Source organism: Eublepharis macularius, chromosome 1 (assembly GCF_028583425.1).
Source record: "Eublepharis macularius isolate TG4126 chromosome 1, MPM_Emac_v1.0, whole genome shotgun sequence".
NCBI classification, from domain to species: domain Eukaryota; kingdom Metazoa; phylum Chordata; class Lepidosauria; order Squamata; family Eublepharidae; genus Eublepharis; species Eublepharis macularius.
Window position 1 is genome coordinate 105,325,812 of NC_072790.1, and position 22,737 is coordinate 105,348,548.

General features: G+C 40.9%; 1 protein-coding gene across 1 annotated transcript in view; it reads right to left on the reverse strand.

Annotated features, from left to right (window-relative positions):
- CEP85L (centrosomal protein 85 like) overlaps nt 1-22,737 on the reverse strand; it is a 209,310-nt gene that overhangs the window by 170,490 nt on the left and 16,083 nt on the right. Inside the window, exon 2 of the mRNA XM_054996547.1 lies at nt 10,086-10,247. Coding sequence (XP_054852522.1) covers nt 10,086-10,247 — 162 coding nt within the window. The remainder of the gene's footprint in view (nt 1-10,085; nt 10,248-22,737) is intronic.

The following is a 22,737-nucleotide window of genomic DNA, read 5'->3' on the forward strand; positions in this document are numbered from 1 at the left end:
AAATGCTTGCATTTCTACAGCAAATGGAACTGGAATTAGTTATACACCAGGATCTCTTTGCTGTAAGGAGAAGGGAAGGAACAAGATGTATGTGCACGGAGACAAGCACCGTTCATGCACATTCAGACTTCATGTCTGATTGATGTAACATCTGAATGAGGCCAAAATGTCTATAATTATGAGTGTACATGCTTCTGGAAACCACAAAAGCCACTTTCCAACACACAAATATGCACCAAAAATACATGTGTACTTTTTATATATAACAGTGTATATGTAGGATCTACATACTTGAAGGACCTTCACCATGCAACACTGCTGTCCGACAGCTTCCCTCCTCCTAGCAGAGTTTTTTTGTCTGTTCCCTCTCTGTTGGGTTCACTGTGCAACAGCACGAGCTTAAGCTTTTTCATTTACTGTCCCATATTTGTAGAACAACCTCCCAGAAGAGATCAGAATATCCTCCTAGATTTTCAGGAGAGTTGTAAAACAGAGGTATTCTACAGAGCAGTCCGGAGTACAGACAAAATGTGAATGTTTTCTGAATGCTTTCTTATATTTATTTTTATTTTATTTTATTTTATTTTATTTACGTCATTTATAGTCCACCTTTCTCACTGAGACTCAAGGCGGATTACACAGTATGAGGTTAATACAATCAGTATCAAGTAAGTACATTTCAATACAATATGGTTGTTGTTGCCAGCCTTAGGTCTAGATTCATCAGGAGAAAGGTGGGTTTATCAATGTATCTATTTCTGAATTGTGCCATAGAGGATATGTTTAACAGAGCTGCAAAATGGAGCTAGGAAAGGACTGAGGGGATTTTCTAAAAACTTGGAGTCCTAGAGTCACAGAAGTCTGAAATCTAAAAGGGGGGGGGGGAATCAGAGAATTAATACTTCCCAAAAACAACTCAAACAAAACCTGCAGCTTTAAGAAAAGAATACCTATGGGTCTGGCTAAAGGGCAGCCTCCACACAACTCAGCCCAGACTGGTCTTGCCTGCCACACAACAGGGCCAGGCTGTCAGCCGGCCCACTGCCAGGCCAGCAGTCTTGCCAAACTTTTCTCTGGGGGTCTGCCAGGGATACAAAGGAGGGAACGCTGAAGACACAAGGTCAAATAAAGGCAGGCTGGCTGATGGATGGGAAAGAGAAAAGGGAGCAGGAAAAGGAAAGAGGAAACAGCAAATGAGAGGATACAGGGGAAAATGAGATGCCAGAGATACAAGTCTGTGTGGGTCCCCCACTTGTACATATCTATTTTCCCTCTACATCAATGAATTTAAAAAGTTATTGGTGAAGTGGTATTCTATTAGAGACAATAATGGATGCTAGGAGATAATCCATTGTTATAGAGTGATGGGTTGCTGGTAATTCAGAATGATCAACTGGTGTTTCATCAACAGCAGCTAATGACAGAAGTTCTCCTCATAAGTGGGGAACTCTCTCCAGCTTTTGCAATACCCAGCAAAGTACGGAAAATGATACCCTCCAGGCAGGGGGAAGGGTTAAAAAAAATCTTAAGAGCCAGTTTTCACTTTCTTTTTGTAAAGAAGTTAGACAAAGGCTAAGAGCAGAAAGTTTCTAGGTGGTTGAAATTGGGGTGTAAAAGTTGTTACCCAAATCACTATACGCATGGCCCCATAACTAGCAAAGGTGTCCCTTTCCTGACAAGAACAAGCATATTTATAGCAGGGTATTGCCAAATGATATTTTGGAATCTTGAACCCATGTATATTGAGGCCCAGATTCAGCAAAGCATAAATGTTCTTAAATAAAAAAGGGGTTTATTGGATAAACACAGAAAGACCAAATTAAACAGCTGCCAGGACAATGGGAGAGAGAGAGAGACCAAAAACCCCTTTTCCTAATATCAACCTGCCTATATGGGAAATGAAAAGTAAAGAACCAAATACATACAAGCAGGGTTTTTTTCAGCTGGAACGCGGTGAAACGGAGTTCCGGAACCTCTTGAAAATGGTCACATGGCTGGTGGCCCCACCCCCTGATCGCCAGACAGAGGGGAGCTTAGATTGCCCTCTAAACTCCCCTCTGTTTGGAGATCGGGGGCGGGGCCACCAGCTATGTGACCATTTTCTCTGAGGGCAACACAGCCTGATCTCAGCAGGGAAAGGGAGAGGGGTTCCTTGGCAGCAGTGAGGCAGTGGCATAGCTTGTAAATTGACCAAGCAGGGGAAGATAGTGCAGCAAAGCCAGTCAGAGAAAGGTCAACAATGAAGTTAGGATAACTGGAAGAATTCCAAATATTTCCGCTGAGGGATAACTTTTTATACTTTTCTGCCAAAAATGAGGAGGGAACAAAACATTGGCATCTGAATGGGAAAGTGATGAAGATTCAATCTTTCCAGAGATGGGCAAGATTGAAAAGAGAATTTCCTGGTAAAAAATGATCCCTTGAGGGGGATTCGGAACTGTAGAAGTATGGCTGGGTGATCAAAAGGATTAAGGAAAGGCAGAAATCTGACTGTACAATCATTAAAATATTAGGGGCACTGGCTGGAATCAGTCTGTTGCTTATGGTTTTGAAATCTGGGATGTTCGTTAGGGTCAAATTACTTAGGGAGGAGGCTCCAAAGTCCTTGGGGAGATGGTCCTCCTGTTTACTCTCTCTTGCGATGGGCTTTGCATGATTGATAGATGAACTACATAGCATTCCATTATGCCCCTGGTGTGACTCACTGCCATTTGATATTGGTTTGATGCAGACTCCATCTTTTATTTCTAGGTACATGCTGAGACAAGATGAGGATCAAAATGGGGGTCCCCATAAAGCGAGGATCCCAGAGGCATCAATATCCTCTCTGGAAATCTGATGCAGGGTTAACAGATTTGGAGATTTCTGAAGGACCACCTGTTTGCCTTCTATTTATGCTCCTCTTGTATATTTGTAAATAAAACCAGCATTACAAAGATATTATTAGGCCCCCAACACTTGTTCTTCTCTTCTTCTTTTTTAACACAAAGAGCAGCTAAGAGAAGAACACAGATAGACATACATTTGAATCGTGACTTCTCTAAGACTTTTTGTTTTTGACATTTTCTCCATGTATATACAGTACTTCTATAAACTAGTGTTCACTTAAGCAATTTTAACAAATTCAAAATGTACGGTTTTCAGAATTTGAAATTCATCTTCATTGCATGCCTGAGAATTGATTTTTGACCCTTTCTTATATTATTCACATTAAAGCAGAACAGAAAAATTTAAAAAGTCAATCAATTAACAAAAGACATTCCTATAGTTTAACAATATTCAGAGTTTATTCAAAATAGTGAGGGTTCTTGTATATAAAAAGAGGTATTAATTTAGTTCCTATCCATTTTGAGCACTTAAAATGTTGATCAGGTATTTGGGAAAAACAAGTTCTTCCTTAGCAAAGTAGCTGTTGGCACACATAGCTACAAGCTTTGCTTTCACAAGAGAGGACTTCAACTTCTCTTCTATCCCTGGCCATTTAAACACCGCTTACATTGTTTTGCAGTCTCTATGAGAAAACAAATCTCAAGCAACTAATCTGGCTGAGGCCTTTTTCATATTTAGACTACAACTGCTGACAATTGAATAGGTCATATGGTAGCCCCTGGCATGTTATCCAAGAAAGTAAAAAGAACATGAAGAGAAGAAAAGCGAAAGGCTAAAAAGAAAATATGGGCAAAACATAGTATGAACAGGTACAAAACTACACAAGTAAATGTCAAGAGTTCAGCTCATTGTTATGCTAGAGCAATAAGGAGGCACAAAGCACATTACATAAGCGTGTCTCATATTCATGTTGCACCAGTCCAATACTAGCATTCTACAAGTCCTACATCCTGACCTGGAAAAGCCACCAAAATAGGAGCAGAGGTTCCGTGCAACAAATTAGAGCAACAATGGGAAAAGAGAAAAGAGTACGCTATCCGCTATCCCATGAAAAGGCATGACAATGATGCAAGGAACATGGAGGCATCAATTCCTCCCTTACCTCAGGCTGACAGAATGCTTGAGGACAGAGAGGGTCCTATATATACTCAAAGGAGTTATGCCAGTTCATAAACCCCTAAGTATCCAAGAGATATCAGGATTGTGTACCCCAATGCTTAAGCCTATCTGCTGCAGCAATTTCAAGATCTAGCAATCATTTTTACTCCAACTTTAAAGTGGAATACTTTACAATCTGGTATTTTTCATTCATCAGTATCTAGTGAATGATGCATCTGACAAAGAGAACTGGGGTTCTCGAAAGCTTATGCTACTATAAAGTTGGTTAGTCTTAAAGGTGCTACTGGACTCTTTACTATTCAGTGAATGATGGGGGTTTGGAGATTAACAGTGCAATCCTAAAAAGAGTTACTCCAGTCTAAGCCCATTGATTCTTTTTAGGATTGCACTGTAAATCTAATCTATCATCATCAAAGGGATACAAAGCCAGTGTGATTCAGCATGTTAATTATGTCATTTCTAATGGGCTATTACGAGAATCAAATACAGTATATATAAAGATTTTATATATGCATAAATTAATTTTACATAGAGACAGATATACACACACACATAAACATAGTTAACAGCAAATAAGCAATTGAGAACCAGTGCTCTAGAAAACTGGGCAATGCTCTCAGTCCCTAAATCGTGATTTCTGTTTCTTCACTTCCAAGTATTCATACTGCAAGGGTACAGAGATTCACACAAAGAACACCAAGTTCCTCAGGATGCTACACACAAAACATGCTTACAGTGGGAAATTAGAAGGTCTACAGACGCCAGTATTTTCCATTATAGGTAATTTGAACATGCATCAGACTCACATTTAGTGTAAGCTACAGTTTGATGAGAAGCATTGATGCAGTAAGCTCCAGCAGAATAAGCTTGTCAGTAATATCAGACACTAAACTCAATTTGGAATCTCACCATCTGGCCAGTCATTAGTTATGTGTAAGTCAGGACCGGACACTTTTACAGGGCTCCCTGAAGAGTAATCATTTTGTATTCCTAGTCTACTTCCATTATTTATTTATTACAAGGCCTTCTAAGGTGCTTAGAACAAACATGGTATGTTGTTGTTGAAATGAATTCACTAAAAAAATCCCTGCTGCCATTAGCTGAACATATGAATCCCACTGTAGCCCGGGTGCTACAATCATGGAACTGGGAGAACTTCTTTTCCTTTCTTGTTAAACTAAAGACTTACTAGAGATGAAGATATGATTACAAACTTCCAAAGACTTTATTAACTTCATCTCCACATTCTTGTTCAGAAAATGTATATAAAGTCCCCTCCCTTCAGAATTTCCATAAATTCTTAGGGGAGAGTTATTCAGTCAAAATAATTTATTATACACTGAAAAAATTAAGTCACTGGGGTTTGAGGGGAGGAAAGAGAATAAAAAAGTCTCATTTTTCAGTTCTTTGGAAGAAAGAAATTTCGAATAAAGAAATTGCTCAGAACTTATCATTTGTTTTTTTCATTGGCAGTTCTCCAGAAGTTTGCACCACTTTATAGCAACATTGCCAAACTGATACTCATCGCCCCGCCCTTTAAAACTTTTATCTTGGACAGAGGAAAAGGAGCATAGAATTTTTTCGTAAACTAAATCTGTTATTATACAAGAATAGTTCTTAGAACAGCTTATTCTTGTCAATATATTAAGTTTAACAGGGCATATGGCACCTCTTGCCTCATTTATCAAAGGCTTGTGCCTTTTTCCCAACAGGAAGAAAAGTTAAGGTAACTGAGTAAAGAAACATTATGTGACAAAACTATATATAATTATATGTAATTACATTTTAAAAGAGGCAAAAAAGAAAAGTCTGAGGTTGGTTTAACCTCTCACGCTTCAGAATGCTCAGGCAATGCAAGTTCCTTTCCTTATAGACTGTAATTGTCATTATTTGCCAGGAAGTGCAACCGTGTTTTCTGCCATCACTTTTGTAAACTCTGCCTTCTCAGCACTGCAACAGAGTGCACATGGATTAATACCAGATTGAAAAAGTCTTCCTGGAAACCTACCCAGTTTACATCACAAATTATGCTGCATCCTAATACTTCCTCAAGAAAAGGCTGACACAAAGCCTATTCAGTACTGACCAAAAGGGAATAAATGCATTCTCATTAAAGGTCTTGTTTTTGTTTCCTTTTCCCTCGAAAACTAACTTAATCCAAGAATGAAAACAGTCAGTCAGGAAAACAACAAAATGATTTAGAGTAACAGCATGAAAACAATGTAGAGGAGTGTCACCAGTTGAAGAGATGTATTTCATTTTCATTGCAAGTATAAACAAGACAAAAAAGAGCACCAGCAAACAAGAGGCTGTCACACAGGATTCTAAACTAGGACCACTTGTTATTCCAGACCTTCAGCCATTTCAAGATGTGTGCAGTGCAACAGATCTTGAAGGAACATGATGAAATGAATCAGAACTGGAACAATCTGAACGGTCAAGTGGTTATTTGATCACTTCATCATTTGTTTAGCTCTCCAACCAGCACATGATGAAATGAACAAGATGTTTCAGTTCTCTCACAATGCAGAAACTAACATAGCTAATGGCCACTTGTCACAAGATATTCCATACTTGGAAATATATATCTTGTTTACAAAGTATACACATACCAGGTGAGAGGCCTGTAACAGCTCCTTTTAAAATAAACTATATATCCAAGTGTTTCCTCCTCATTGTTGGTGAGTTTAAAAGTAGAAGAAACCACTTGAGATGAGGCAGCATAGCTGTATGGCTCTTTTCTCACATCCTTTGAAAACCATTTTGGCTGTTAGGCTTTTTCTGCTATTTCAGACACAACTAGTTTGAGAGACAGTTGCTAATGGATTCCTCCCCCCGCCCCGCCCTTTACAAAGTCACTTGTGTCCTGTTTGCAATGTGAAATTGAGCCATTTTCTTTAAAAACTGGTTTTCCTGTTCCAAGTTTTCATGCACTTCCCATTCACTGTGGAGTACTGTTTGAAATATCCACAGCACTTCTGACAGTGCCACCTTTTTATTTTCTCACCCATTCCAGCATGCTCTTTTCTCTGAATGCTATAAAGCTGTAACAATAGGTATAGCCAGATAATTTTTTAAAAATTAAAGCTGGAAATTCAGAGAATCTGCTACACCTATCATTACAATGCTACAGCAATTTTTGTGCTTTTTTAAAAAAAATGCAAAAGATCTGGTGGCTGGGGAGCGTGTAGCCACTTCCTATGCCAGAAAAAAGTAGCGCTGTTTGAAATAGGCACAACTCACATAAGGTTTATAAATGGATGTAACTGCTGTTTGAAACTACTGCCTCCACATCACTTTACAGGAAGTTGGGGCAGCAACAGATAAATATGAAAGGTATCCATATGCAACTACAAACTACTAAGCATTGGATCCAATACCTTGTTCTACTCTCACAAGCAGCACTTCCACTCGCATGCGATATCTGGAATCCCCCTTTCCCACTAGACTCACTGCAGGACACCACACTGTTCCAAAGGGTCCACCAACTCCACAATTTCAAGGACCGCTGCATTCTGCAGCAGAGAGAGATGGAAAATTTCCATTCTGCAGTCACTGAATCCAAACCTTATAATGATTGAACAGCCAGCTGGCCAGGGTGGATAAAAATCAATGATTTTTTTAAAAAAATTTTTAAAAAATCAGATTTTTTAAATTTAAATCGGATTTTTTTTATTTAAATCGGATTTTTTAAAATAAAATGCTTTCTGAGGAAATATATTACCATCCAAAGGTTATTCCATCATGAAATAAAGATTAGTTTTTAATTATGTAGAATAAGGCTGTATATGTTTAATTTTTTTGGTAAATAAATTCCATTAATCCATTCACAATGTCATGTTCTTCCAGAGGTTTTTGTAAGATTATTGGGCAGTTTCTCTGCCTACAAGATATTATCACAGATGCTTGGTTTTGCAGTTCTCAAAACTGAATTTGTGTCAGCTCAGCAGAGATCACATGCCTCTTCTTCACAGCAAAAATGTTATAACATGAACAGAGTTGAGAAAAAGACCTTAATCCTATTGTTCTACAAACCTATGAAGACAGAATCAACCCCTCCAGTGCTAAGTTTCAAGAAGTTCAGTGAATAGAAACAATATTTTTCTGATTGTTTGGAGTGGAATAGATCTGCACAAGAAGAAACTAAGTGTGAGGAGGGAAGGGCAAGCAGTACAAAATGAAAGTGAAACTTTTTGAGCACAATACTGCACAAGTCTTTGGATCTTTTGTGTGTATGACCTGAGGTTTATCACATTCTTTCCTTGGAGGAAAAAACCTATAATGGCAGCAGGCCGTAAAAGAGACCCAGTTTGGAAATACTTTAATGAAGTTCCTTACCTATCGGTAAGGCAGGCATATACTTGCATATTAAAGTTATACCAGCAAGAATTAGTCTTTATGTAGAAAACTATGATTTAAATCAAGCCTTAATGACTAGTGATTTAAATCGTGATTTAAATCGTGATTTAAATCAGTTTGATTTAAATCAAATCCACCCTGCAGCTGGCCCCTGCATCCAGTTGCAATAATGAATCATACTCAAGAGTCTCTCTACAGAAGGTATCTGACACATGAAGAAAACATGGCAGGATGTGTAATGTTAGCTGGGAAGGGTAGTTGAAAAAGTCAAAGCAGGCAGCAGGGCAAAGGCTTTGCTGTACACTGGAGCTGTGTGAAGGGGCTATGAAATGTCAGAAGGGAAAATTCAGCTCACTGTAACCTCTTCAGGTCCCAGCCCAGCTCTGGAAGGCAGCTCCAGCCCATTTCCATTCCTTGCTGCCATCTGCTTGAGATCCATACAGTTTTAGACTGGAGAGATGAAACTGACAGAGCTCTGGGGGAGTTGAAGATGAAATTAACAAACCCTCTTAGGAGCTCTCTCTGCTTTTTTATTTATTTATTCAACTTATGCCCTGCCCTTCCTGCAAGCGGGCTCTGGGCGGCTTCCAACAAATATACTGTTAAAATACAATAAAAACTTCATTAACACATTTTTAAACTACACTTCCCGGCTAACACTGTGTCTCCCTACACTTGACGAACATGCACCAAGGCGTTTTGTGTAGCAAGATGCTCAGTGAAGGGCGTATGTATCCTCTTAGATAAATACTCAATTGATTTTTCTCTTTTAAACATTCAAGCAAGGAAGCTGCACATGCCTCTATTATAAAACTGCTTTTACAATTTCAGACTGTTTCCTGGAGTCAAACTCAAACCCCAATATCCCATTTTCTTTCAATGACCTTATGGAATTCATCCTTCTCTTAATTTACTTTAAAATGCTTATCTTGCTCCCCCTTTCCTTCAACTTCCTTTTCCTAACTCAAACATACCATAAGTTGTTTCTTATACGTTATATATTTTAAATCCATTTTTCTCTTCAGGATCCTTTCCTATTTCTTTGCATACTCCTGAATCATGACCAAATCAGACGCAAGAATTCAGATGAACCCTGACCAGGAAAAGAACAGTATCTTATGTCCTGCCTATGACCACACTGTTAATGCAACTTCAAAAGGTATTTCCTTTTATTTTGTAACAGCTTAATTTTCCTGTTATATTTGACGTGTGACAACCATTTTCTCAGCAGTTCATCTGCTTAATAATAATTCTGTTTAAAGTTCTTTGAAGACTGGTAATAGAACAACATTACAATGGGGCAATTCATTCAACAAGAATATTACACAACACTGGAAAAACAATTTTCTTCCACTCCTGCTTCTCAAGAAGTACTTGGTAAATTCAGTAAAGTTATTGCTATTGATTTTGCATGTTTTTTCCAAATTTATTTTTACTGATTTCTGTAAGATACTATTAAGTGGAATAAAGTAAGAAGCAATCCTTGAGATCAGCACCCTCTAACCATTTATACTGAGAGATTCCCAGTACAATCCTAAGCAGAACTGCACTTCTAAATACATTGGTTAATGGGCTTCAAAGGGCTCTTAGGATGGCACTGTCCTTTTCACACAAGACCAGTAAAATTGTTTATTACTTCTCCTAAGTATTTCAGACATGGTCTTTTTCTCCACTTTCCATAAAAGCAACAATCTTTTGTTTTAAGCCTGTCTACTCACCTTCCACACTATCAGAACAGGAGGTTCCGATGCCAGTGTCCCCGCTGTCAGAAGCTATGCTGTGTCTTCTGATATGGGTACTTCGACTGGTTGATGGACCTGCAGTGGCCTGCCACAGTGATTCAGTACCAGGTAACCATCCCGATGAGGAATATTCTGAGCCTGCAGAGAAATTCCAGAATCAGCTTCATACAATGCAGCAAGAAGCAGGATTATGAAGAAAGACCTGACATGTGTACAGTTAAGATGTTGTGCACCAGACAATAATCCTGGCACAAAGTTGCAGCGATTACATAAACCACACATGGATTTGTGTTTATACAAATTAAAGACTTTTGTTAATTTAAAGACAAACAGCATTACCCTGTTATTACACTTTTTTATTTTCCTTATCCCCAACTTGAATCTGATCAAGCGATATATACTGTAAAATCCAGTTTTTTAAAAACTGTATCTTCCTTCAATAGAAAGACTAGCAGTTCTGAGAGAAAGGGAAAGACATTATTTTTTATATATGGAATGTGTTATTCAGGATATTAAAAGGCTCATTCTGCCTGCATTTTTTGCTAAAATAATTGTCAAGAGACCTGCAGTTAATAGTGTATGAAGTTCAGGTTACCAAACTCCAAGACGTTCAAAAAAGGGTATTCAACAGTTTCCATCCTGTGGGGTTCCAGCACATAAGACCCTTAACAAAAAGGCAACTTTCAGCACTACGTTAAGCAGTTGCATGCAATGAAGAATACAGTAGGCTTTAGCTTAGCAAAAACCAGACATATTCCAGCCTGACACATGCAAAGGTAAGCAATCAAAAGATTCAGACAATTTTCAAGTCAGCACCAGCATGAAATGATTAGCTTATGAGAATCTTGCATTATGCATGGCACACCAAGAAATACACTTCAGTGTGATTTACCGCACCATAAAGAATTTGCGTAATACAGAAGAAACCAATTTAACTTTATCTAGTAAAGCTCACAGAGCTGACATATTTACACTGCACAGCAAGGATCTATTCAGCTATCAGCAACTACATCCATAAACATCCCAAATTGTGGCTCTAACAGGCAAATAGACAGCCACAGTTTTTTCCTGTTCTCATTAGGCTCCCTCCGTTACATGCACAAAGCCAGACAGCTGTTGCTGTTTGTTTAAAGCTTATTTTCATTTTTTAAAGTAAGAATTTGTTTTACACAAAACTATTCCAGGCTGTTTTAACACAAACATGTATCTCAGATATAGCACTATATGTGGTCAGTGAGATTACAATTGATGTATGACTAGGGCTGTGCACGGGTGGGGTTTACCCGAAGCAGGAAACCGATTCGGAATACCCCCAAATCCGACGGGTTCGGGAATCGCTTCGGTATGCCCCATAAAGATTCAGAGCATACTGAAGCAAGGGGGGGGACTCCCCATCACCACCACCCCACCCTCCCTGGGGCAACCCCTCTACCCCAACCCCCTGGGGAGACCCCTCCATCCCCCACCCAACCCTGGGGAGACCCCTCCAACCCCCACCGACTTACCTGGCAGCGGGAGGGTCATCAGCTGGGCAGTGGGCCGCCGCTGCCGCTGTGGCAGCAGCGGCACAAGGCAGCGCAGCCTGGAGCCAGCCAGCTCCTCTCTGCCACCGCTGCACTGCCGCCCGAGCCTGCGTGTTAGCGGGGAAGGCTGGAGCCGCCTCCTCCGGCTCTTCCTGCCCCTCAAATTGCCGTGGCGTGCTGGTGGCTGGCAGCCATTTGAGGGGCAGGAAGGGCTTTCTCTGCTTCCTCCGGTCCTTCCTGCCCCTCAAATGGCCGCCAGCCACCAGCACGCCGCAACCATTTGAGGGGCAGGAAGAACCGGAGGCAGCTCCAGCCTTCCCCACCACCCCGCAGGCTTGGGCGGCTGCGTGGCAGCAGCAGAGGAGCCGGCCCGGAGCCACTGCAAGGTAGGTGGGGGGGAGGTGGGGGGTTGATGTTGATAGGGCCTCGCCGCTGCTTGCAAGCAGCGGCGGGGCCCTTTAAACAAGCCCCGAAGCTTTCCGAAGCATTTCTGAATGCTTTGGAAAGCTTTGCTTCGGTATTCCGGAATACTGAAGCTTTCCGGTATTCAGGGATTCTGAAGCTTTCCGAATTGGGTCCGCTTCGGGTATCTTTACCCGAAGCGAAATCCGAATAGCACAGCCCTATGCATGACATTGCAGGACAAGTCTGACACATTTCCCTTACAGAGAAAACTCCATATCCTCAGAAACTTTCATCTCTGCAAACTAGGGTGTCTGAATATTAATTTTAAATAGAAGGATCAAATAGTCTTCACCAACTGACATGTATCAGCCTTTTTTCCTTTCTCCTTATCTTGTGTTCTTTTCTAAGTACCTTAAAAACACATATCAATGCATATTATTTTGTTGAACCAAGCATTACATGGCAAATGCTGCACTAGGATGCCTATGGTTTGCCACCAGGATGTTTGTATTGTCCTGCTGTTCCTTCTTCAAGCCTGTCTGTAAGAATAAAAGGCCAAATTTATGCAGTTTAGAGGAAGAAAAAGATGGGAGAGCATTGTGACAAAGGATGATTCAATTTACGCCAAGGTTGGAATTCAGATTTCAAGTGAGGTCCAGCTTAAGTACACACTAATTCCAAGAATTCAAAATGTATTCATTTAAATGTCTGACCATACCTTTCCTTGTACTTCAAGGCAGCTTACAATAGTAGATTTAAAACATTTACAGTTAACACCAAAATAAATCCCTCCCCTCCCTCCTAAAAGATTCTTGTCATTGAAACCCCCTCAAAAGCTCTGGCAAAAAAGCAAGCCTTGAAAAGCCTCCAGAAGATCTCCAGGATAGGTGCTCCCCTCCATTCCACAGAGTAGGGGCCACGACGGAAAAGGCCCAAGCGCCAATCGATGCCAGACAGGCGGGACCATTACAGAGGGCTGCATGAAGACCGTAGTTGGTGCACAGGTACATATGGAAGGAGATGATCCTTGTGGCCACTCAGATTTTTGTCACCCCAATTTTTTCTTAATTGGGTCAGAAGGTAATTTGTCTTATTTGCATATTAACTACAAGCATTTAATTAAACCAATGTTTTTAATGACAGAAGAAATGGGGATCCCATTTCTGCTGTAAGTAACATTTTGTTAATGAGTTTTTTTAAAATGAAAAATGGTCAGAAGCAGGTTACTAAAAGTGATTTGAAATAACAACAATAACAGTGTGCGTATATACTACTCTTCTGGAAAGATTTATGCCAGCCACACTCAGAGTAGTGAACAAAGTCAATGTTATTATTATTCCCACAATACAGCTGGGGAGCTGGGGCTAAGAGGAGTGGCTTACCCAGGGCCACCTACAGAGTTCATGGCAATAGTGTGAGTCAAACTAGCAGAGTGATGATTTGCAACCCAGCTACTTAACCACTATGCTACAGCAGTTTTTGATACTTATTCTGTAACAAACTAATCTTAAAACAAACCAGTATCCTCATATTGCCTTTTCTACTACAAAAATTAATTGTACAATTACAGCAGACTTTGAGATGGCAGCTACACACAATTAGAGCAGAAGTATGGATTTTATGTAACTCCACATAATTTTTGCCTGGATAAATTTCTTTCACACATGTCTCTTAAAGAAAGCATACATAAAAAGTATTTTTTTTCAGTTTACTCAGAAGTCAGTCCAATACCATTAATTTTGAAGCCTAAGTTTAGAAACATACCTGGTAGAAATGTGGTTTGTAGCAACCTCTCAAAAGAATCCAGAATAGCTTCCCTCCCTCCCTGCTCCAAGGCATCATTACTTTCTGTGTGCCACTGCTGTTCTTCTAGAGAGAGGGCCACAAAAGAGTTTAAGAAACTTTTGTCAATAGCATCCAGATCATTTCCCTTTGAGAATACTGAAGCGCAGTTCTGGGTTTTCCCCACCTTGTGGTTCAAGCACTTTTCTAGCTTTTTGTGAAACAGATGGTTCAGTTAAGTCAATCAGTGGAACCTCTGGAGCTTCGGAGGCCTGCCTAACTATTTGAGGTCTGCCACTATCGTTGAAATGAAATACAAGAGAAGTAGATACCATCAATGTAGCAAGAAGCGAATATAACTTTAATACAGAAGGAAGGGAACAATTCACTATTAACACAATCATAAAGACCAATTTGATTATTAAATGTGGATTATAAATTTTTGCAAGAATATTCAAAAAGAGTTTTGTAATGTAGGGAGGGGCTCTCAGATGCTTCGCTAATGAGTTAAGGATCACAGACTTCACCACTGTGTCGCCTTACGTACTACCTGTTGTCTTAAATATGTGCTCCTATGAGCTACTTGTGCTTCATGCAGTCTAATGTCAGCCCTAGAATTGCTTGTGTTCTGTTTCAACATTTCTTCAACTCTGTATGGATTCTTACTGATGCTATGTCTTTGTAAATTGTGTTTATTTACCCTATGGTATTGTTTATGGAAATATCCTTGAAACTGACTGTGCTAATCTCACACTGTGTAATACACCTTGAATCTCAGTGAGAAAGGCGGACTATAAATGGCATAAATAAAATAAATAAAATAATGGCTGAGAGAGTAAGAAAATGTATCCCAGATTTAATCCATGAATAAAATTGAATTGACTTCATGAATAAAGAGATTATTTTCTTATCTTGGTTGTTCCTTGCTTGTGAGTATACCAGCTCTGGAATCCATGAAAAGGTAATCAGCATTCTTGCCAGGGAGTATTAACTTAAGGGGTTCCTCTAACTTCCAGGTACAGGGAGTCCAAAGGAGCAACAAGAACAAGCCTCTATTTCCTTGCCCTTCACAAAAGTTGGGCACTGTCAGGGGGTGAAGGAACACAGAAAAAATACTCAGCAGGGAGGTTCAGGCATCATACTACATCACAGGGTTGTTGGCGAGAATAAAATGGAGGAAAAGAGAACAATGGCAATGGAAAAATTGATTGCTATATATTTTAAGTAAATAGAACACTGTCAAGAGCATTTCATTTCACACATGCTGATAGAAAAATATTTCTCACGTTTTTTTCAGTATTGAAAACGGGGACCACAGGGAAAAAAAGTCCTCAAACTTCCATATAATACGTTTTGAGTGAGTAAAACCCCATCTTAAAAATAATTTCACTCACATAAAAATAATTTCATTCATTCCAAAGGAAAAATGTTCCATACGAGTTTTTTCAGTGCTCCTCAAAACTCCTTGGGAAAAAATGCATCTCTTCCCTCAAATTTTCCAACTTTTGCTGCTGAAAAAAGGAACCTCTTCAAAATTCAACCTTTGAATGCCAAAGAATTATAAAAATAATAAATGTATATTTTTCTCACAATTTAAATTCTGAACCAGTTTCTTTTAGTTTTTATGTTGCAGTAGAGCACAATTTCACTTTTCTACTAAGAAAGAAAAAATTCATACAAAGGTACTTAATATAAAGGAGTTTCTTTTCTTTGTTTTTATAAATCAGAAAAGCAACAACTCTGTTCTCCTCCAAAAATAAAACAATTAAAATCTAAAAACTTCAAAGTCAAATTTTAAAAATTATGTTTTTGACACACTAGTTCCACCCCTCTCCAATCCTGTTATACAAAGCACTTGAGAAGAATAACAATAGATCAGTACTGAGAGAATCCATCACAAAATAAAATCCCTCTCCAAACAATTTCGTGGAACTATGCAAATTTTATGAATAAATCAAATTAGATAAAGGAGTCTCAATTTAAGTTATTCCACAGGGAATGTTCATGTTTGATAAACAAGAAAACGGAAGCAGAGAATAGGTTGCAGAATCTGAGGAATTCAAAGCAGAATTTTTTTTTGCCTGTCAACGTCTACATGAATGTTAATACATAACAGAAATGGAAATCTGTTCTACAGATGTTTCTTATTTCTACTCTGGCATGCAAAAGCAATGCATTAGCTCATGCCTGCTGTACTGGTTCACCTCCCCATCCTCCTAACCAACACACTATTCACTCCATAGTAACTGTTCTGCTACATTCTATTCAACCAAATTAATTCAAGTAGAGCAGTTTGTTTTAAAAATCAGGGAATAGTAGTGTAAACCAGTTTACTCTAAACCCATTTAATATCAAGAGTTCCATGCTGCACAGATTATGCTGCTGTGCTGTATAGATTATGGGGTTGGATCACATGGAAAACTCTTGCTGACTGAACAAAATCAAAAAGAGTCCAGTAGCACCTTTAAGACTAACCAATTTTATTGTAGCATAAGCTTTCGAGAATCACGTTCTCTTTGTCAGATCTGACGAAGAGAACGTGATTCTCGAAAGCTTAAGCTACAATAAAATTGGTTAGTCTTAAAAGTGCTACTGGACTCTTTTTTGATTTTGCTACTACAGAGTAACACGGCTAACTCCTCTGGATCTATGACTGAACAAAGGGAGCAATTTTCCCTCCTGCTGCAGACCTCTGCTCTCCTCTCAGAAGGAGCACTTCAGGGGGCATTTGGGGTTACAGGCGTGAGGTGGGGTCAGAGTCCATCTCCATTTACAGAAATCCCTTCTCTCTGCAGAGATTTACCACAAGATCCAAACCTGCACATATTTATAGTTGAAACATAGGCTGGGGGCGGGGGGGAGAGAGAAGAGAGATGAGGGAGGACTTCTGAGGTAACATGCTCTCTGAACTTACTGCAGTCCAAATCCCATATTCTGGTTTCTCCTTTTGTGTAAACTCCCTCAGCAGCTCACAGTCAGTAAAACAGGAGACACAAACTTTATCTAACTAGCTTGTAAGCATTGTGTTTCCTATAGGGTTCTTATTTGTGAGCCAACATGAATAATATGGTACTTAATAATGAGGTAACTATAACTTCATTCACACAACTATTTTTACTGGACAGACAAGATACAGATGGAACTGAACAACCAATATTTATTTACAGAAAATAAGGTATAACACAGTAAAGAGTTTGGTGTGGAATAATCAGTATGAAAGGTACATCTGGCTCTCAACAGCACTTCCGAGAGGTTATACATCCTCCCACACCGCATGAGATACACATTGAGCTGAGCCTTAGTTAACCAAACAGTAATGCTGAGAGGAGAATAGATTCCTTTTTCTCTAGATAGGGTTCCTCAGCATTTAAGCTCCAATATAACCTTTTAACCAAAGCTTACAGACTTACATTCATGTTTCAGGCCGCTCTTTAACCTGTTGTAGGAAAGGGATCCCAGATGTTTCACTAATGAATCAGAAACCATAGATTTCACCATTATGTTGCCTTACTTATTATCTGTTGCTTTAAATATGTACTCCTATATCCCCTGCCTGTGCTTTATGTTGTTCAATATAAGTCCTAGAACTTATTAAGTTCTGTTTCAGCAATTCCTCAACCCCATACTGGATCCTTGCTAATACTATATCTTTGTAAACTTATATTGTTTTACCCCATGACATTGTTTATGGAAATGTTCTTGACACTGTATGGAAATGCCTGCCCTTGTCCTTGCCACTAATTGTACTAATCTCACACTATGTAATCCACCTTGAGTCTCAGTGAGAAAGGTGGGATATAAATAAATAAATAAATATTGATCCTGGTCACAGAACCTATACACAAAAAGCTAGCATTGACACACAAGCAAAGCACTGTTTTATGGTTTGGGTGTACTAGTACTTTTCTGTATTAATGATCTAAAGGCCAAGCCAAAACTACACTAGTATTAACTCTTCATTTTGTCTTTTATGAACACAGCTTCCTAATTGGTTCCTAGTGAATAATTAAGTTCTCTCTCTGACTGCAGAGTTCTTGGACAGTCCATACTCCATAGAAAAGGATAAAAAAGTGAAGGACCAGTGAAACATCAGATCCCTACTGCAGAACAACAGAGCCCCATGGCGCAGAGTGGTAAGCAGCAGTACTGCAGCCCAAGCTCTGATCACCTGAATTCGATCCTGGCGGAAGCTGGGTTCAGGTAGCCTGCTCAAGGTTGACTCAGCCTTCCATCCTTCCGAGGTCAGTAAAATGGGTACCCAGTTTCCTGGGGGTAAAGTGTAGACAACTGGGGAAGGGAACGGCAAACCACCCCGTAAAAAGTCTGCCAAGAAAACGTCGTGATGTGACATTCCCCTATGGTTCAGTAATGACTTGGTGCTTGCACAGGGGACTACTTTTACCTTTACCTTTTACTGCAGAACAAGCTGCTCCGGACATTCAGTGACAAAGCTCTGAAGAAATAGAATTTCCAGTACTATTTAGAACAGTAGCAAGAGCTCAGTGAGGCCTAGTAAGATCTGTGAAGGCCCAGGAAAAGAGACAGAAAAATTCAGAAAAAGATCTTCCTTCTCTGGATCAAAAAAACCCTTGTATGAAATATATATTTTAACATGTCATGTTAACACGCTTCTTTTTAGATTTTTAATCAGCTACACTGACCCCTAGATTCACCTGGGTGGCTCCAGTTGCGGTCTGCAGGGTGGGGGAGGCACAGTACATGGCAGCCACCATCTGTTCCCAGCAGCCTCCCATGCAGGCAGCACATGCTGTCCTTGTTTCAAATACCCAACAAGCCAGTAAGAACTCGCTGGCCGGGTTGCTGAGTGGGCAGATCAGGCAGAGGACCTGGGAGGCACATTCTCCCCTCAGGTCTGCAGCCAGGATACTTACTAAACTGGCCAGGTTCCCCACCACTCGGCTCGCAGTTTGCTTCACACCCCGTCCTTCCCTTTAGGAATCACTGGAGTGCTGTTCTACTGTCATGCCAGTTTGTTATTTTGTGGGTGGACATCTGCATCTTCTGTACCTTGCACGGGAGTTTTTTCATTACTTGCTTTCGCTTAGTCACAACTTGAGGTGGGTGGTTTTGGCATTGAGCACAGATCCTTTTGAGGGAAAACAGGGCCTGAGAGTCCAGTTTCCCCATTTGGGGGATGTCCTTAAGGGAACTTGGGAGTGAAGCATGGCAGCTGTATGCCAGGCTCGGGGGCTGTCAGGGCATCCTCACTCTCAGGTGGCAGAGAATCCACACAGAGAGCAGAACCACAAGTGACAAAAGGCACAGATTGGACACTTGTCAGCTTCCCTCAAGTTTTGATGGGAAATGTAGGCAGCTTGGCGGAATGTTGGACAAGTGACAGTTGAAAAGTCCATTGGACAGCAGTCAAAGAGCGAAGCTGCGAGACCAGGATGCCTACATTTCCCATCAAAACTTGAAGGAAGCAGACAAGTGTCCAATCTGTGCCTTTTGTCACTTGTGGTTCTGCTCAGAGGCATGCACACATGTGGTATCCTACTAACTGTCATCTCATGGTTCTCCCTTCAGCAGGCAGGCTGAGGGGATGTGGGGGTCGTCGGCTGGCAGGTGGATCAGCCGGTGCTTGGATCTATGCCCTATGCAGTGTCAATGCTCCATGAGCTGTGAACCAATAAAGTTGTGGTCCTTTTTAACTCCAATATATTGTCTGGTATTTCTGTTGCCTCGTCTTTACCCCCCACATGCTCACTAACGCTGGGCTCACAATCAGACTGCAGCAATTTTAATCCTAGCGGATGTCCCATCCTATTGGTTTTACTGATTTACCCTGTGTAATCTGCCTTGAGTCTCAGTGAGAAAGGGGAACTGTAAGTAACAAAATGAATAAATAAATTTTATTTTTGGAATGCTTTGCAATTCTGCTTTTAGAAAACTAAGGCATTTAAACTTTTAATTTCCATAAATATGCTGATACAATTTTATATGCTAGATTATAAAAGATGTATATTATGCCCTTAAAGCAGCAAAATAGGTATAGGTTGGCTAAGAAGTAACCCTTGCATATGTTTCAATTTTCCCTCAACATTTCCATGGCTTCAAAGTTTCTGGAAATTTATCTCTTTAGTTCTAGTTTTCATAAACAGCTAACCAGGTGGCAAATTTACAAACTGGGGACACATGACTAAAATATTTCTCAATATTTAAAGAAAACAAGATGGCAGAGAGGGGGTAGGCTAGAGTATTTCTCACTGGCATGTACCAACTTCCTAATTGTAACACACATACACACAAAAACCTTTCTGAGATGCATTTAATCATGTGAACCTCCCAAGAGCAGCCTGCAATATTATAGTACTGATACAGGTTTTATTTATTTATGTATTTATTTATGTGAGCCACCACCGCGCCCCCCCCACACCACTGGCTCCGCCCTCTGCCATCTTCCCAGGCGCTCCCGGGAAAAGATCTCCCTCAGCCTCAGAACTAGCGGGGGGGGGGGGAGTGGGAGGTCTGATGCGCTCCTGCTCTTCCCTTCCCTGTTGAGGCTTGAAGCGCTCTTGCGCTCTCTCTCTCTCAGGCCAACGCTCTCCTCCTCTGCCTCACCAGGAGCCCTCCCCTTTATAGTGCCTTTCCTCCCACCCCCTCCTGGAGCAGCCATTCAGCTCCTGTGCCACCGCCACCTTTGCCCATTCCCTCATCCCCACCTGTGCACCCCCTTCCCAATTGGCCTTTCTCCCGCCCTTCACACAAGGCGTGCCTTTGGGGCTGCAGCCAATGGCCAGCCCATTAGTCCATGGCCTCGTCCCCGTCTCCCCAGCTAACCCCACCCTCCATCCTGTCCGGGTGTGTCCCACCGGCATCCCTGCCAGTTTCCAGCCCTTCCTGTGCCACTTCCGCACTTGCCTAGTCCCGTGGAGCCAGGGCTGCTGGCAGCATTGGCGCCCAGGACCTCCGCAGGCCTGCTTCCGCCTGCGGGGCTGACGGGAGGCTCTGCTGCCAGTTGGAACGCCGCAGCTGCAGCACCACGCCCCTCATCTGTTGAGCAGACCTCCCCACTGCCACTACTGCCACTGCCACTGCCACTGCCACCTCCAAGGCCCTCGCCCATTCTGCCCCACTCCCCCAGCTGGTAAGGGGTTGGGGTCCTGAGAGGGTGCTTAGGGGAGCAGGGCCTCAAGACGTGGGGAAGGCTCCATTCCCAAGTGCGGGGCAACCGGCGGCTGATCCGGACAATTTATTTACTTATTTATCTGGTTTTATTCCACTCTCTCAAGGAGCTCAGCATAATATAAGGATAAAACACAGATGGGAGACTGTACAAAAATGCTGCAAGTTAGGTTATGCTGACAGAAATACTGGCCCATGGTCATCTGAAGCTGCATCAGAGCATTGGTCTATCAAGGTTAGTACCATCCCCTCTGACTGGTAGCAGCTTTCCGAGGTTTAAAGCAGAGGTCTTCAACATCACCCAGTACCTGATTCTTTTAACGGAAGATGCAGGGGATTGAACCTCCGGCCTTCTGCATACAAAGCAGATGCTCTATTATTGAGTCATGGTCATCCATGTTTTATGGAAAGAACTAAATTTTACAATGAAATCATGAAGGTATTTATTGCAATGTGACTGTCTGAATACCGACTGTGTGGTAATGAGCTATAGAGCAGGTAGGACAGTGATCAAATAGCTTAAGTATTAAGCCTTGGTCCTTCATATCTACAGGACCGCCTCTCTCCCTATGTTCCATGCTCCATCATAGCGACTTAGCTCATCTGAACAGGGCCTTCTCAGTGGTCGCCACCACTTTATGGAACAACCAGTTCAGGAAAGTTCCAAATCTCCTAGCTTTCTGCAAACTGTGCAAAAGTGAATCATTCAGGAGGGATTCTTTACACAGGGCTATGCTGGAAGGAAATGGCATTGGTGACTGTAGACTATATTACTACTGCTGTAACTATGCTCCTACTGGGTAGTTCCGTGCTGTTTTATGTTTTGTTTCAGCATTATTTTTTGGTTTTGGTTTTCTTCAAGTGTACATTGGATTGCTATTTGTTTTCAAATTCCTGCTATCCTACCCTATTGTATTGTTTATTGAATGTTCCAGTCAATGTTTGTATTGACTTTTACTATGTAATCTGCCTTGAGTCTCAATGAGAAAGGCGGACTATAAATAAACAAATAAGTAAATAAATTATTACCACACTCCTGCAGCCACTTGGAAAATCAAATCTTGTCAGTTGTATAGTAAACACTTTTTAATGAGTCGCTGTAAATAATATTTAATATTGTCAAATCGTTTTAGTTTTATATTCTGCTGGCTGGAAATCTCAGTAAATGTATGAAGGGGAATGCTCGATTCAATGAATGGCCAGAACCTACAGATAAAATGGGTACACAGGCTCAATTACAGTACCAGCATGGCAGACCTTGGTCAAGTTCAGTGAGTGGAGAATGCAGTCAAGTCATAGCTGACTTGTGGCAACCCCTCATGGGGTTTTCAAAGCAAGAGATTAACAGAGGTGGTTTGCCATTGCCTGCCTCTGCATAGCAATCCTGGACTTCCTTGGAGATCTCCAATCCAATTACTAACCAAGGCCAACCCTGCTTAGCTTCCAAGATCTGATGAGATTGGGCTTGCCTGGGCTATCCAGGTCAGAGCACCAGAGCATCATGTTTTTCCCACAACAGCACTACATTCATTAAAAGGCTGCCAAAGTTGACATGGAAGCAGTATGACCTTTCATTACCCCAGGTACCGTGGAACTAGATCAGATTTTCAGCCACTATGAGGCTGCACAATAATGTATGAATTGGGTGAGATAAACAGGCACTAGTGGCACATTATCATAGTACATTAAAGCAACTCTATAGCTTAATAATGTAAGAAAATTTAAAAGCAGGAGGAGGGGGTATCTATATTTCTGCACAATTACGGGAAAAC